At 36.1% G+C, this 18,314-nt stretch overlaps 1 protein-coding gene across 1 annotated transcript in view; it reads left to right on the top strand.

The window, feature by feature from the left end:
• The window catches only part of BANK1 (B cell scaffold protein with ankyrin repeats 1), a 309,171-nt gene that overhangs the window by 141,753 nt on the left and 149,104 nt on the right, over positions 1 to 18,314 (top strand). Inside the window, exon 7 of the mRNA XM_053217099.1 lies at positions 7,160 to 7,356. Coding sequence (XP_053073074.1) covers positions 7,160 to 7,356 — 197 coding nt within the window. The remainder of the gene's footprint in view (positions 1 to 7,159; positions 7,357 to 18,314) is intronic.

The raw sequence follows: 18,314 nt of genomic DNA, 5'->3' as shown, positions 1-18,314 counted from the left end.
GGGACATACAAAATGGATACAGCTTTCAATATTTTCTCTTAAATATTTAAGAGACTATTTTAGTGACAAGAATGCAATGGGAATAATTAAGGAGGTGAATACAAAATTGAGGTTCATACTAAAATGTGTATCTATGCACTTCCCACTCTTATTTTATGTAATTCAAAAGATAATAACAAAACTGCAGCAAAGAGATTTGATAGACCATTATTTCCCTTGTGCATTCAATTTACATTGTCAAGGCTTTAGAAATGTAATAACCCTGGCAGTATTTTTTGTTGCTTGAAATTGTAAATAGGATTATATGTCTACTATTAAGACAGGATGTGAAGAATGGCACCTCACATGTCACATGGGTGTTTCTCCTGTCACAGAGCAATCAGATTCCAACACCCAGCAATGCTCCACTTTACAGCCCATAGAAATACTAATATTTTATCAGACTCCAAATCCTGTGATGAAAGGAATGAAAATTATTACCTTTCTTCAACTTTCACAAATGTCATCCTTACTCCTTTAATTGTCATCCGATTAACATCCAGGGAAAGTGACCCTAAAACCATCTGTGACATGGCCTCTAACCAAGAAGAAAATCAGAAGTCCCCAGTCCTCTAATTTTGTAAATGAAGAAACAAAGGTCCAGGAAGATGAAGGAACTTTCTTAAGCTTTATAGATTTTGTGGCTGAGCTGGGATTAGAAGGCAGATCTCCTGACTTTTTATCTTCTCTTTGTTTTGTGTCTCATTGTTTTGTCCTATGGTGGCCACCTGGTCATTCTACTTTGAGTGAATAAATATTTATGATTCCAGATAGTGATTTATGAGAACAAATGGATTACATGGTCATGAGCTTCCAGTTTGCGTAGTCATCTTTTAAATTTTTAAAGCTTATATTCTAACCTTGAGTATATATTCCCATTCTATTATTCTGGTGAGCTAGGTTAATCTTTTGAAAGCTTTGGTTTGATTACTTTAATCTAATTATTGGCCATCATCTTTTATAGGGATTATCTTGAACTGTTAGAAATGGCTCAACACAAATAAATATATGACTCAATTTCTTTACTGTGTGCCAACTCACCTATTAATTTTTATTTGCAAAACTGGGCCCAAACCATTTAATTCTGCTCTTCTGAAATTACCATTCAACAGACATTGGTTGAAACAACTGAAACCTGAAAATTTATTTTCTCCAAAAAAAAAAAAAAAAAGTCAAAATCAAATTGACCACTCTTTAGTGTGAATTGTGGCTTCTTATTTATACCTGATAATAAAAACAGACCAATGAATCTTGATTAATTCAATGAAAATTTCCGTGAAATGAAGCAGAGGTACACTGCAGATTAAGCAAACTTTAAAAAGCCTTTTATATATTGTTAAGGAATCCATTATTTTAATTCAATAAGTAAGATTATAAACTATTTATAAAATAAATACTGTAAGTTTAAGAAAATTGCTAAATGGTGTATGAGCTAAGATTAATAGGACTTCTGTTTCTCATTACCATGTGCAACATCACAAGAGTCTTTTGCTCCCATTGTAACAACAACAAGCAAGATGATTTTCAAAATCAGTTCAGCAGAAAGTGAATGACAAAAGAAATCTAAATGAACTAAATTCCAGAAAGAGACAAGGCTTTCACAAGAAAGAAGAAATTTATGACTTCCTTCGTTCCTTACAGAGCAATAAGAACTCCATAAGAGGCTCTTAAGGACTGAGAACAAACTGAGGGTTGATGGGGGGTGGGGGAGAGGGGAAAGTGGGTGATGGGCATGGAGGAGGGCACTTGTTGGGATGAGCACTGGGTGTTGTATGGAAACCAATTTGACCATAAATTGTATTTTGTAAAAAAAAAAAAAAAAAAAAAAAAACAAAAAAAAAACTCAGTATTGATGAGGAATGAAGAGAAAGCAGCTGAACATTTAGCAGACTTTTAATGGCTATATTTAGGCTAGTGTGATGGACAAAAATCCGAAAGAGCCCCAATTACAGGGTGGGTCTGCATCACCCACTACCTCTCTTTTGTAGGCTGTTGTAACTGCACAGAGCTAGTATACCAATAGCTGGAGGGCAGAAAAACTGAGAGAAGTCCTTGGAAAACGTGTCTGAGTCTTCCCTGAAGACCTGCTTAGTGGCTGCTGAAGAGTGAAAGGGGGACAGGTTTGCTGAGACAAATCCCACTAAAGCTCTTACCGTATGGAAAGAAAGTTCTAAATACAGAGAGGCATAAAAGCTGGAAGAAATCCCTCCAAGCTTTTGGGATTGTAAGGAGTCTTCCTTAACTGAGTGTACTACGGAGGTCCCATAAAATCCAAGGTACTCTGATGTGAAGAAGTCTGGAGGTATAAATAACTAGAGAGAAGAGAGAATTATATGGTGACCCAAAAGCTGATAGCCAGTCTGTACAGCAACTGAGATTTCTTGATTCTCACCAGGGCTCAGATCCCAAGCTGTTCTGAAGAAAGTTATGATCCTGCCCTCAAAATATTTGAGGCCAGTTGGTAATTGAAGCTAGGTAAAGACACAAAATTGGCCAAGCTCAGCTCGTCTACAGATAAATTTGAGTCAGTTGTCTGATTGAAGAAATAGTGTGCCTTATTCTGGGGATAGATATTTACTTCGGTTCTTTAATACAATGCTCAGCATACAATAAAATATTACAAGAAATATGAAGAAGGAATAAAAGGTGACCCATGGTCAAGAAAAGAGACAATGATTAGATGCAGACAGAAGTGTTTCAGTTGTTGAAATTATCAGATGGAACATTAAAGTAGCTATGATAAATATGTTACAGAATGTATTGTCAAAGTCGGGCAACATGAGTAAAATGAGAACAATTTTATCAGAGAAATGGAAATTATAATAAAAAAGGAAATCCTAGAGATAGACAATATCTGAAAAAATTTAAAAATTAGACGGGCTTCATTATAGAAACAACAAAGTGAATCAGTAAATTTGAAGACAAAGTAAATTATTCAAACTGAAAAAGAGACGAAAACTCCAGATTCAAAATAAAGCCATAAAAAAAGAACAAGCTCAGTTCATCTATACATTAATTTGACTTAATTCTGATCCAGACTATATAGGATAATATTAGATAATCTAATACATGTATAATTGTATTTCTTTAGTAACGGTGACAGAGAATGGGGCAACAAAGTATTTGAAGAAATAATTGCCAAGAATGACCCAAAAATGATGAATGACATCAATCCACAGATTCAGTAAGCCCTGTCACCCCACGAGCAGAATAAATGCAAAAATGTTGGGGCACCTGAGAGGTTCAGTCAGTTAAGTGTCCAACGTCGACTCAGGTCATGATCTCAGGGTTCATGGATTCATGCTCTGCGTCGGGCTCTGTGCTGGCAGCTCGGAGCCTGGAGCCTGCTTTGGATTCTGTGTCTCCCTCTCTGTCTGCCCTCCCTGACTCATTCTCTCTCTCTCTCTCTCTCTCAAAAAATAAACATTTAAAAAAATTGTTGTAGGGGCGCCTGGGTGGCTCAGTCAGTTGAGCGTCCGACTTGCCTCAGGTCATGAACTCGTGGATAGTGAGTTAAAGCCCTGCATCGGGTTCTGTGCTAACAGCTCAGAGCCTGGAGCCTGCTTCAGATCCTGTGTTTCCTTCTCTCTCTGTTGCTCCCCCGCTTGCTCTCGCTCTCTCTGTCTCTCTCAAAAATAAATAAAGATTAAAAAAATTTTTTAAATCATTTTAAAAGAATGAATACAAAAATGTCATACCTACACACCATAGTTCAACAGCTGAAAATCAAAAATAAAGATAAAATCTTAAAAGTAGTTGAAGGAGGAAGGGGGCGAGGGTGGGGAGATTGTGCTGGAGAAAGCACATTCCATACAGGAAAACAATTACAAAAATGATATCTGACTTCTCATCAGAAATAGAGGCCAGAAGGCAATGCAGTACACAAGTATCTATGACTCCACTTCTATGAAATCCAAGAAGAAATAAAACTTACCTATGTTGATAAAAATTAGCAGGTAGTTGCTTCTGAAGTGGAGAATTGACTAGAAGGGAACATGAGAGGATTTTCTGTGGTAATAGAAGCTTTCTTTAGCTTATTTTGGGCTGTGGTTACATGGTGTATAGAATTGTCAAAATTCATCAAACTCATCAGTGCAAATTTAAATTATACTTAAAAAAATAAACTCTATGAACATAAATATCTTTACACAAAAACATTAGTGATTATGTGATTACAGACAGGCCTGTTTCAGATACAGAGGAATCCATTCATGTCTTAAATTCCTGTAATAATCAAAGCAAGGTGAAGATAGAAAAAGTATGATTTTATGAAAAGTACACCTAAAAGCCAGAACTAATTCTTAGCATAATGGTACCTTTATTGACATGAATACCTTTATTCACATATATATAAATATAATATATGCACACACTGAGTATATTTAATTTGATGTTCTACAAAAGTAAGCTAAAGATCATGATTCAATTAACATTAAAATAACTAACATAGCTCCTCTGCATCATTTCAAATTCTGTGAAAGGTTAACTCTGTCATGCTTTAATTAAAAAAAAAAACTTAAATTAGAAATTTTTAGTTATTGACCATGTATATTAGCAGGCTGAGCATTTCCTACTTAGTGAAAATAAGCAGGCAAAATAACCCAATCCAAGATAATGAAAAATATTGCTGTAAATGATTGTTTAAGCAGGTTTAAAACTGATTCATCGTTTTGTAAAGGACCAACTCTTCTGGAGTCAAGCTCTCAGGATGGTTAGTACTTGGGAATAATGGAAAGAATCAGAGATTTTAATGTTGGAACAAAGATAAATTAGGACAAGGATGCCTTAAACTATTTGATGCAGTAGAGATAAAGGGAGGAAACGAATATTTATTGAATGCCTACTATGTTTCAGCCACTTTCCTGGGCACTTTTTCTGTTAAGTCACTTAATTATCTCAATAGCCCTATGACTTGGAAGAGAAGGCTAGGCTCAGATAATTAGTAGCTTGTTGAAGTTCACATAGTAAATACCTGTGCCTTTGTAGCTATCGTATTCTATATTGCCCAAAGGATTAGAATACATGAGAATTTAGAGGAAATACATTTCCCCCCAACAGAAGTCGTAATTATCCAATAATCAGTGTTGTCTAACCAAAACACAGGCTGCCTTAGGAAGTAAAGAGCACTCTGTCATTAGTGGTATGCAAGCAGTACCCAGATCATCTCTTATGGCCTCTGGGAATACAGTTCTATTACTGGGTAGGAAACTGGAAAGATACCCTCTAAGGCTCTGTCATGTCTGTAACTTCAAAAAGCATTCTAGTAGATTAATGGATTTTAAGCTACCACTAACAATGAAGTAAAGAAACGGAAAATAAAGAAGCCAACCTTCAGACCTCTAGTATCTTTAGCATGATCACTACAATCTTAATTTGTGTATCAGAAAACATGGTTCAGCACAGCTGTTAGGAAAGGTACCCTGGAAAACCATGACTGTTTGTTGCTATTTTTGATGCACAAGAGAGATTCTTAATGAAGTTTGTTGTTTTTAATATTATATTATCTTAAACTTGAGGAATTTACTGAAAGGAGGTAGGTGACTGTATTCCTATAATGATTAAACATTTATTTAATGAAAATAACATTTTAAGCTGTATTGACAGTGATGTAAAAGTTCACCAGAATAGCAACGTGCAGGAATAATGCGTAAAGCATTGATTGGGAGGTGATGTTGTTTTTTGTTCATTGTATGATGTGGCAGTGAGAGAGATGACCCAGGGCATGTAAAAATCTCATGTTATCATGTAAATATTTTTCTTCCTAATTTTGCCCTGGTTTAATTACAACAGAAAATTATATTTTATAATGACCTTTAATGAAAATAAATAAAAAATTCTACCTTAATACCTTTTTAAGAAGATCCATAATTTTTCATTTTGAAAATGGTACCTACCTTAGACAGTTTCAGCTTTCACAAGCTCATCTTCTTAAATATTTGATAAATTTTGACCCACTGCACACAATATAAGAAGTGACCAGTGCACTTATCATTGAAATATAACCACAGATTTACATAGAGCCGTTTAGTTCTAACACATTTTGAAGGGTAAAATATTGCCTTACAGTAAGTTCTTAATGTATCCTGGAGGTTTTTCTTTTGTTTTGTCTTCTGTTAAAACATGCAAACCAACAAACTAATTTACTGTGCCCCAAGACACTCAGGTGAATTGAAAACTCAAAGTCTAATTCTGCTCTCTTTTCCTTTTGTTTCCCTTTAGCCTACAATATAGCAAAGAGGAAAATGAGGCCAGATTCAGTTTTCCAAAACACTATGGAAGAGAATTGACTTTTGCTTTGACACCTTTCTTTCTGTTGCCATACGTCTTCACACTGCTTGCTTCTGATAATGCCACAGCTATTAAAGCAAGCCGATGTGTAGTTTCTATACCACATTTTTTCTAGCTAGTTGTGAAAATAAAGACTAATAACAAACCATCACTCATCTGTGTGTGTTTTGTCACTGAGGTAGCTGTTTACATTCACCATTTTATAGTGATGCATAATTAATACTTCTAACTGATAGCTAATAACTAATTATGAAATTCAAACTCCAAAACATTGATACGAAAGCTGTAAAATCCTGATGGAAATTTCCGTACTGAAGATGTTCATAAAAGTGCTTGCCTGTATTTTCTGTTGCAGTTCCTTTTTGAAAGAATCTAATATAACCCCTCCAGGAATTATGTGTCCATTTCAACTTCAGAAGGAAGCAAACCAGGCGTGACAGTAGAAAACACAAAAAGGTTTTATAGATGAACCTATTTAATATTGTCATTTAGTATTTGCCTCATGTCCAAGTATCTTCAAAAGGAGTTATTACAATATGATATTTTTGTTCTGTTTTATATTTAAGAGGTTGGTGTGTCTTTTCAAATTAAAATTATCCCACAAGTAAGAGTGAGGCATTAATACTAATGAGAATATTAGTTTATATTCATTGTAAGATGAGAAATAGAAAGGAAGAGATGCTACATTGTTAAAACCACCGATGAAAAATCACACAAAAATCTGTTCTGCTTTGTGAGAATTACTTTTAGGAGTAGATTGTGTTCGACTTTTTCTTATGGAGTTCCAGGTATGATAAAAACATATTAATCCTATTACCTCTCATCCTTACAGATACTCATTTCAAGGAACTTCCAACCCTTCTCCATTGTGCAGCAAAATTTGGTTTAAAGAACTTAGCTATCCATTTGCTTCAATGTTCAGGAGCAACCTGGGCATCTAAGGTGAAAAATTTGGAGGGTTCAGATCCAGCACATATCGCTGAAAGGCATGGTCACAAAGAACTCAAGAAAATCTTTGAAGACTTCTCAGTAAGTTTTTTTTTCCATTTTATCTCTAGGACGCTTTTTATAAAATAAGTGTGTTTGCACGCGCGCGCGCGCGTGTGTGTGTGTGTGCGTGCGTGTGCCTGTATGCACATTGCTCTTTCGGGAATGATGCTGCTTCTCAGCTAGTTTGTAGTGTCTTTTGGTCCTGAAAAAGCATTTCGCAAGATAGGTCAGCTTGTTTTAGCATCGCCATAAACCAGCTCTGACTCCACCCTCCCTCCCCTAAAAAGCTTTTAAAAAGCTTGTCTTTCTGGTTTCTATACAGCCTGTTCCATATTGGAGGGGAGATGGTGAGAAGGAAATGAAACCCTATTACATTTATTCTTTCATTCAGGAGTCTAAGTAAGACACTGTTAGGCATATGAAATTAGATGAATAATTGATAGGTTAAAAGAATACATTTTTAAAATCATTCAAAAAGTCTATTTAATAAAAAGTTAATTCATGTTACTTAAATGTGTTTCTCACATGGGCTTCCCTTTCTCACGCTGTTAAGTCCCTCATCCTAATTATGTAGGTTAAAGCCTCAAATTTCAGAAGCATATTAGTCTAGATTTTAGCAAGAATACAACCAAGGGACGATTTTGAAGGAGGGGATACTACCTTAATACATAGAACACATACTGTGTTTTCATGATCAGCTTTAGAAGAGCAATTATTTTCTCTTGTAACAAGAGAAATGTTATGTACATTTTGCTTGGGAAAGTGAATTATGCTTCTGATGGCTCTTTGGAAAACATAAGACAATAATTGTCTGGCGAATATGACAAAATTTGTTTTTTGACTCTCATAAAATAAATAATTTTATTGCCAGTGAACAGTTAATAAATAACATTGAAATACAATGAGTAGCTTCTGGTCATTTTACCATTCATTCTGATTATTAGGTTAAGTCAATGTAATACTGGACTTCCATAAACTAATCATATTTGTGGATTCCAGAGAGTCAAATGACAACCAATCTAACTTTTTCCCCACTTTTAAGAAATAACAAAGTAGTTACCAGAATAGCATGGATATCATTCACAATGAATTACAATAGGATATCTTTTGCTTTTATTTAAAATAAATACAGAAACAAAAATAAATACATAAATAGGGTTTGTAACAAAATTTTTAAAAGTACTTATTATTATTCTATGTCCTTCAAATCGTGAATAAGAATTATTTTTATTCCTGAAAAGATTTTAGATAGTGATTCTCACATATCTGATGAGTGCATTCACTTTAGTAATTATCCACTCTATATAGCCATTGACCAATGGTATGGTATCTGTCTCAGGTAAGCTAATGAATCAATTCAGCTTTGTGTAATTGCCTACAGTACTGTTGTGCAGCACATCTTGGTTGCCTGTCTCAATTCTCTACAACCTTATTCTCAAATTTTTAACCACTGGTGGACTTAAGTTAAAATTTCCCTGTGGAAGGGGCGCCTGGGTGGCTTAGTCAGTTAAGCATCCGACTCTTGATTTCAGCTCAGGTCGTGATCTCACAGTCATGAGATTGAGTCCCACATAAGGCTCTGTGCTGGGCGTGAAGCCTGCTTAAGATACTCTCCCTCTCTACCCCTCCCCTGCTCATGCTCGTGCATGCACTCTCTCTCTCTCTAAAAAAGAAGGAAAGGAAAGGGAAGGGAAGGGAAGGGAAGGGAAGGGAAGGGAAGGGAAGGGAAGGGAAGGGAAGGAAGGGAAGGGAAGGGAAGGGAAGGGAAGGGAAGGGAAGGGAAGGGAAGGGAAGGGAAGGGAAGGGAAGGGAAGGGAAGGGAAGGGAAGGGAAGGGAAGGGAAGGGAAGGGAAGGGAAGGGAAGGAAGGGAAGGGAAGGGAAGGGAAGGGAAGGGAAGGGAAGGGAAGGGAAGGGAAGGGAAGGGAAGGGAAGGGAAGGGAAGGGAAGGGAAGGGAAGGGAAGGGAAGGGAAGGGAAGGGAAGGGAAGGGAAGGGAAGGGAAGGAAAAAGAAAGCCTGTGGAAGTCTTTAGCATCCAGGGTTACTTTCTAACATAAGCTCTGATTTTTTTTTTTCAAAGAGTAAGGCTTCCACTTCTCATTCTCCAGTGAAGACTCACCTTTTAATAGATGCAGCCTCATGCAAACTGCATGTGCCCCATAAATAACATGATACTAGATAATAATGGCAGTAGATAGGAATGTTAAGTTCATAGGTAGGATGTGATGGATATGGGAAATAATTTTCTTTTTCTCTCACACCCCATGGACATTTGATCTCTGCTCTTGCAGTAATAGCACTGATTCAAGTTGATGGCATTATGGTTTTATTATCCATAATAGGACTGAAAACATGAAAGAAGTATAGGTGTTAATTAGATAACATTCTCAAAACATGAGAGGTACTCATTTGTAATGAAGAGATTCTGTTCATAGATTAGTATGGATAACATAGCTAATAATCACTGCCTGTAGGTGACTCTTCACTCTTTTATAATGGCTGCATTCTAATTTTGCAGTTATACTTGATAATTATGCTATGAAACTTATTAAATGATGTTATATATTTTGTTTCTTCGTGAGCTATTACATTTTGTCAGAATGTCCATAGTGGACGTTGCCATTATAAACAGGTTAGATCAGTTACTTTGTGAGTGTTCTGATGTCAGTAAGGAAGTGACTATAACTGTTGCAAGGGACAGCAGTTTTATAAAGGTATATTATGGTTATGGATAATTAGGTACAATAATTTTTCAAGCTACCAAAGACCTTTTTGCAAATGTGTGGTAAAGAAAATGGGAATATATCTGTTAGGTTGTGACACACGTGAAAAAGTGTGTTTCCTGTTGATTTACTTTTCTGACTATTCTTCTAATCATCAATTTTATTTAAAATAAATCCAAATATTTTATCTCCTTAATGAAAGCCAGAGAAACACATGTTGAAATTTTATATTCAAATTATGGTAACTAAGTCTCTCAAGAGTATATCTGAACCTGATAGAGAAAAAAATATACAATCTCATTAGGCTGCTACAGTACTTTATTGTTTCATTAATAATATTTACATAGCTTTAATGTTATAATCACACTGATAAATCTAGATTGTCACATACATGTTCAAACTTTCCTTTAAAAAAAAACACTTTCCATTAACTATTGTTTCAGAATGGTTGAAAGAAGTTGATATTCTTTCAGGTTTGAGGTTTACAATCCAATGAACCATACTTCTGTGCAGAAGAAATACATATTTTTAATTTCAAACATATTTTGCCCCCAACTAACTGACTGATACGTTCAATTCTTCCTCATCGCCCATCAGTGAAACACTGTTAATTTTAGGATTTCACAGAGAATTACAACATGATATGTTTGAATAAAATGGGTAGAAGGAAAAAGCCAATTGTGATTTTTTAAAACACAGGGAAGAAAAAGAACCATTGGCAAGCATTCACAAACAAAATGCCCTCCATATCTTAATGTAAACTATTTGAAGAATAAGAGAAAAGAAAAAAAAGGAGAAGAAGGCTCAAATAACATCTCTTAATTTCTTCATGACATTTTTCCTTTGAGAAGTTAATAATTTATACACAATCTATAAGTGGAATTTATTGTGAACAGATAGCTTTCATGTTTTGAGAATGTTATCTAATTAATACCTATACTTTTTTTTATGTTTTCAGTACTATTATAGATAATAATACTATATATTTCTAAAATCCATAAGGTCTTTCAAATAAACTACTCTATTTTCAGTTTCTGACAACGTCTCCTCAGAAAATTACTATGAAAGGTGGATGGACCAAGAGGATAAGGGTTGGTGCTTAAATCTACAATTGAGTGAGCTACGATTTACTTAATAAAGTTCTAGAGGAGATCCCAGACTATTTCAAATAAGAAATAGCAATATTGACAATTAATTCAGTCCTCTGAAATGTTATCTTTTAAATTAAAAATGCCTGAAAAATTGAAAATGAGCTGAAACTTTGGCCACAGATAAAGACATAGTCTCTGAGTCAATATAAAGTATGCAGCAAAAATTAGAATTTCTTTTAAGCACGTACTTCCTTATATTATCTTGAATATGTCACCCCACCCATCTCCATCAGTTTAAAACACTTAACAAAATGATGACATCATTATGTAAATGGACAGGGAGATATATCCTCCTCTATTGGCTGGCATGGAATTGGAGAACATATGTTTATTTCTCTTAGGAACAGCATTCAGACTGATTATCTTTTTTCTTCCACCACAGTGTTCACTTATGTAGTTTTATGTATATGTTAATAAGATCTTAATCATAAATCATTTCATTAAAATTTAGGAATTACAAAATCAGCTTTCCATGCACTTTCTCTAGCTGGCAATTTCAGACAGACTCTTCACTGGGAATCTTTCTATTGTTTTCATCTGTGATGAGATTCCTATAACATCTTGCTCTCATTGACTTAATCTAACACTGCTGTTTGCCTCTGTGGACAGTGGGCTTGTGTGTGTGTGTGTGTGTGTGTGTGTGTGTGTGTGAGGGGGAGGGGGCTGTTGCCCTCTAGTGTCTGGCTGACCGACAATGACCCTGAACTTTTTCAAATGGTCCAGGGTTTGGAATGAAGGTACAGAAAGGTAGAAGTTAAACCACTTTGAGAATCCCTGTATTAAGCAATGATGGACTGACTGCTGTGGAGAACCTATCACTCAGAAGTTAGACTTTATGTTTAGGCCAGTGAACATCACTCTTCTTGACTATCTCCCTCAGTCTTAGTATTGCTCACTTGGTGCTTTATATACTATTTGTTCTCTGGTAGAGTGTTCATTTAATTTAGTATATATTAGTGTATACTTATTCTGTCTAAGTAGCTGCACACCCTGCTTTGCCAATGTAGTTCTTCTTTCTTACAAGTCTAGAAGCTGATAATGGGTAATGGGCTCCCTTCCCCTCCCACTGTTATGGGCACTGGAGGTGCTCAGCATCTATTTACTCAATGATGGGGTAGAAGGTAAGTGTCAACTTTAAGGGCTTGTTTGATCTCACTTAACCAGTAATATCCTTAACTAGGTCCCATGATGTAAATAAAATAATTGGTCAGATTCTCTCTCCATTCAGGATTTTTTTTAAGTTTAGTTTTAGAGAATTCTAAATTATCCCAACTGCTATCTTCAGTATATATTTTTAATAGGCCAGCCTACAGTACATTTTAAAATTCTGGCCTTTGTTCAGTATTGATGTTCTGTTAGAACTAAAGAACCTGGAACAAGTCACATAACTGCACTCAACTGCATGCATTACAAATTCATTTCTCTGTTATGCTTTTGGAGCTACTTAGCAACCTCTTTCTAAAATCCCATTAAATGCACCATAGTGGCTATTACAGAGTTTTACCCTTTTGCAAGTCCACAAACCCAGTTTTAATACCCTAACTCTGCAGCTCTAAACATCCTGTTAAACTCCCTGAACTCCCCTCACTTGTTTGCCAAATTTTCCATTTTTCTCTACACTTCGGGCCTCAGGATTCAGCCAGCTCTGGATTTGAATTCTAACTTCATCAAATACCAAGTTTGCATCCTTGGACAATCTCTTTGCTTTCTCTCAGCTTCAGTTTCTTTATCTGCAAACGGAAAATTCCTTACAGGGTGTTTTTAGGACTTAATGAAATAAATGTGAAAGTATTAAATATATAGTAGATCCACAATAAATGATATTTTATTCACCCATTTCCTTCGATTTATTGTTGTTTATATCAACTTTAGTTCTCCGCATCAATCATACCCTCTCTTTCTTTTGCATCTTTAATCTCTCCCATTATATTGACTCTTCCCTGAACAAACATGTTCAAATATAGATATGCACACATGTGTGCATGCACACACAGGTACACACTCCCAAAAGCTCTGCTTTCTCTTCAGTCTGTTTTTCAGTATCAGAGTTAACTGAAATAAATATCTCTTAACTTCACTCTGAAGCTCTTTTGTCAAATGCCGTGAATAATCTATCATGGATCTGATCCGTTGGATTCCTCGTACGTGTCCTTTGGCTCAGGCCTTCGCATGGGTTTCCATGACCATGCCATCTTTCTAAATGTCCACTGACTCCTTCTGAGTTTCTTCTCTTACCCCAACAGCTAACGTTCTTCCTACACAAGCTTTTCCTGTGTCTAATAACTCAGTCGTTGTCTTTAACCTGGGTCTTTCTCCTGACTTAAGACTCCAGTTCAATTTTGCAAGCATCGTTATCTTTGATGTATTTACTTCAGACACTGGCAGTCTCCAGAATCCTAACAAGGGTCACCCCGATACTTATGGTGGCTAATAGAGAAGAATTGCCAAGACTCATATTTTCCCAATGAAATTTCAATTCGTTTGCTTTTGTAGAATTTCATCCTGAAAGCATAATGTCATTGTGTTTATTTCATGAGGTCTACTCTCTAAAGCTATGGTGTCAATACTGATTGCTCTAATTAACATGTGTGATGAAGTTTACACTCACTGAAATTGCATTTCCTTTTGACCAGCAGGCATGTAAGTGACATCTCTAGACTAGTCTCTTCTATACAAGCTAATTGGTTTTAAAGAAGCCAGAGAAAAACAAAAGGACTCAAGTTTAGAAGGTTTCTGAGAAATTAGAAGATAAATGATTGTAAACACACAGGGTTGCAAGGGACTTTAAAGACCATTTAGCCACCATCAGTAGGCTTTGAATTTCAGTCATTCTTGATGCTTGATGATAAAAAAGGTGTTTGATGTAATTCAATGTAGGCAGAATATATACTTCTCTACTGGTGTTGTGGTGTGGCTTCTTTCTACATTATATAAAGCCTTCTCCAAGGTCAGATTGCATATGAGAAAAGTGCATAACTACATGTATTTTTTAAAAAGAATATTCATCAAATATCATAGCTCTGAGCCAAGCAATATGATTTCTTCATTTCTCCTTATGTAGCAACACCTTCCTTGTGATATATGTGGATGTGAGAAATTAAAGATTATGTCTGACTTATTTTGCCTCCAAAAATATAACGTAAAAGGAAAATAGATGGTACCAGTTGAAGGCTAAATTCTTGGGTTTGTTTTAAATAAAGTAATCAACTTTCACTTGAGCCAGGAAATCAATAGCCTCTTTGATTTTAGTTTGGCAAGTCAGTTCACTGATTGATTCAACAAATATTTATTGAGTACCTATTAGGTGTCAGGTATTGTTCTAAACACTGGGAATCCAAAACAGACCAAAACTCCTGTAATCATGAAATTTAAACTTTAATGGGAAAAAAGACCATAAACAAATAAATAATTAGAACATATAATGTGTCAGATGGACATTAGTGTTTAAGAACGAGAAGAAATAGGAAGGACCACCTTGTTTTGGGTGGTATGTGGGGGGAGTTTGGGACAGCGATTTTGAAATGAGTAGTTGGAGAAGTCCTCACTGAAAAGGTAGCCTTTTGGTGACCATTTGAAACCTATGGAAGTCATGCAGATATCTGGAGGGGAAATGTTCCAATAAGAGAAAACCAGGACAGCAAATGCCAAGACCCAGAGATGCATTTGCCTGGCATGTGCATAAAAGAGCAAGTTGGCAAATGTTACTGAAGCAGAGTAAACAAGATAGAGAATAGTCATCGGCTCAGAAAGGTAACAAAGGCCAGTATCTGTAGAGTGGTATAAGCAATGGTGAGGAGAATGAATTTTGGAGAATGAAAACCATTAAGGAGTTCTGAAGAGAGGTATGGCATGTTCTGATTTAACTGTCTAGCTGCTGCTTTGACAACAGACTCTACAGGGCAAGAGCAGGAGGGATAAGCACGGATTAGAGACCATCCCAGTAATACAGAGGATACATGACAAAATGAGAGCGGTTTAGACTAGGGTAACAGTAGCAGAGACTGTCAAAAGTGGTCAGATATGAAATGTTCTAGCACTTTACAGGAAAGTCAACAGGTTTCCTGATTATTTGGCAACAATATAGAAAAGAAGTTGGTAGTTACTGATGTCTCCAAGGATTTTGGTAGGAGGAATGAATTGCTTGCTATGTACCGAGATGAAGATTGTGTGACGTGCTGGGGAAGATCCGCAGTTTGGTTTTGGATGTGTTAAAATTTAAATACCTGTTAGATATTGCAAAGTTTAGAAGTTGAGGTGAGAGGGGTACCAGCAGAAAACAATGAGCACTAGCCCTTGAGGTAGAAAGAGATACCAGGAAGTCTAGTGACATTGAAGCCAAAGGGGGAAAGAAAATTTCACAGAGGGGGCAGAGTAGTCAACTGTGAAATGCTACTGACAGGTTAATTGAGATAAGGACAGAGAATCAACCTTTGGGTTTAGCACTGTGGCCATCAAGAGCAGTTTGTGGGGTGTCTTCTGAGGGAGGGAGATGCGGTCAGAGGTATGGGAGAGGTTACAAACCCTTGACATGACTACAGAGAGTCAAGCAAGGAAAGAAAGAGGGAAACTGGGGGATCATGAGTATATAGCAGTTCTTCAGGGTGTTTTACTGTGAAGGTAAGCAGAGAAGAGGTATTGTAGCTTGTAGGTCAACAGACGTATTTGTTTTTCATTTTTGTAAAGACTGAAGAAATTACATGCTTGGAAGTTAATGGGAATGACCAAGAGAGAGAGAAAAATTAACGGTTCTGAAAAGGTGAGAAAGCACTGCCCAAATCTCTTAAACAGGACAAGAAAGATGATGATATGAATGATATGTGTGTATGTACATTTATGTATGTATATGTATCTATTTCTCCTTAAAATTAATCATAATAGAAAGTCTTTCCAAGAATTGAAAAGATGGAACAGCGATTCACTAGGAGACGAGAGATTAAGATAAAATTTTCTAATGACACATGAGCTCCGTGATACTTTGGGAATGGTTCTAGTGAATATTTTGCTCTTAGTTTGTCCCAAATATGTCTTATTAGCTGTGTGTGGAAACAAGTGTGAAGCACATTCTATATCAGACACACATTCCGTGACTAGTGGTTCGGAATCTCTGGCAGAAATCTTCCAGGGGAGGAGACACACATGCAGCCTCCAGCTGGGATGGGTGTCTTGGAGAGAAAGTGAGCTGCCAGGGGTAAAAATTAGAGTGTTTTCATCTGTCAGACATTAATGTCCACTCACACTGACAAATCTTAAACCCAAATCCTCAATTTGAGCCTGTGGCTGAGACTTCAGCCTAAACAGGCACATTTCTCCCTTTATTAGTGTTTAATTTGCTTTTCTCAGTACTGCCGAGTCCACTTATTCAAATCTGGCTCTCGCTAAAATATCAGTAAGCCAATTAATCCATTTTCTTAATGAGAACTCTCTATTACAAGAATGGGTTACTGCATAGATTTATATTGAATCAATCGATCTTGCATTTGGTGGGGAGAATGCCAGTTATCCAAGCAATCTGGTTCATTACCGCAGTATTGGACCGCATTGCTGAACACGCCTGCAGCTTGATTACAACTGCACTATGGGAGTGGGGAAGGCTTGGAGTTGATTATTGTTATGTATTGGGTTGGGCTAGAGACTTTATCCACATTTCCCTGTTCCATGTTCTCCACTACTCTCTGAGGGACGGCTGCTTATTTTACATTTTGGGAAATGGAGGCTCATAAATTGGAGAGGTGGTGAAATTTGGAGCCAGAGTCCTCATCAGATGGTTTCCAAAAGAGATGACTAGCCATAAAAATAATAAGAACCTACTAACTTTAGGGTATCACTACATGAATTCTATAATGATTAGAATCATTCTTCTCAATTTTAGCCTGGACTATAAAAGTGGAAGAGAAAGGGGATGGGCACAAAGGGAGCCATAAGTGATCTAGATTTTAATAATAAGTACTCACTGAGTGAAACAGTTCGTCACCTCCAATCTCCTTATGTGCTCTTTCCTTGGCATTCCAAAAATTATGTCCATATAATGCTTCCAAATAGAATGTCTACCTCATCATCATATTATTACCATTATAATCATTTCCCCCTATTTATCGAGCACTCATTCTGCACCTGATATAACAGGATTGTTAGAGGAGGGAAGGAGAACAGAGAAAACCCTGTACTTTTATTTTTCTCTGAAATCTACTTTGTTGAATGTTAGAATATTGTAAGGTTCAAATTATGTATACAAAAAGCCTTTGAATTATACTGCTTATCATTCTTTTTAAACTTCACCACGACCATATTTTTTAAAATATTTTTTTAATGTTTATTTATTTTTGAGAGAGAAAGAGTACAAGTTGGGGAGGGGCATAGAAAGAGAGGGAGACACAGAACCTGAAACAGGCTCCAGGCTCTGAGCTGTCAGTACAGAACCTGACATGGGGCTTGAACCCACGAACCATGAAATCATGACCTGACCCGAAGTCAGACGCTTAACCGACTGAGCACCCAGGCACCCCCACCATGACCATATTTTAATATTTCAATCGGTTTGTGCTATTTTAACACTGAGTATTTTATTTTAAAAAGTACATATATGACACATGAATTGTCCAATTATGAGTTTTTTTCTTTCCTGTTTTTGGACATCACTCCTGAATTTAGCAAATAATATTCATCAAACTTTCTGTTAAACAGGTTATACTGTAACATTTCCTCAAACAGGGAATTAATGTTTGTCATGTTTTATTTTAGTCTGTTCTCTACTTATTAAGTCAATAGAGGTTTTCAGTTCCAAGAAAAACTTGAGTGGCCATAATTTGAATAGTAGAGATTGGCATTTAGCAACTTTAAGCTACTGTTGGTAGGCCTTCCTGGTGCTTATATTCTAGTTGGTTTGAAGAGATAGTAAATGAATAAACAAGGTAATTTCAGAACGTGATAAATGCCATGAACATTTTTAATTAAAAAATAAAATTCAATTGAAATCTAGTTATAAAAAATGGAAATTTGTCACATTGTGCTTAGTATCATATATTATAAATATAGACTTCCACTTAATATTAGATTTCATGGTGTTTTCATCACATAATCAGTGTTGATACAATTAACATATTAATAAATTCAAGCCTAGAATCTAT

This window comes from Acinonyx jubatus, chromosome B1, assembly GCF_027475565.1.
Source record: "Acinonyx jubatus isolate Ajub_Pintada_27869175 chromosome B1, VMU_Ajub_asm_v1.0, whole genome shotgun sequence".
In the NCBI taxonomy this organism is placed as follows: domain Eukaryota; kingdom Metazoa; phylum Chordata; class Mammalia; order Carnivora; family Felidae; genus Acinonyx; species Acinonyx jubatus.
This window is presented reverse-complemented; position numbering and strand designations above follow the sequence as displayed.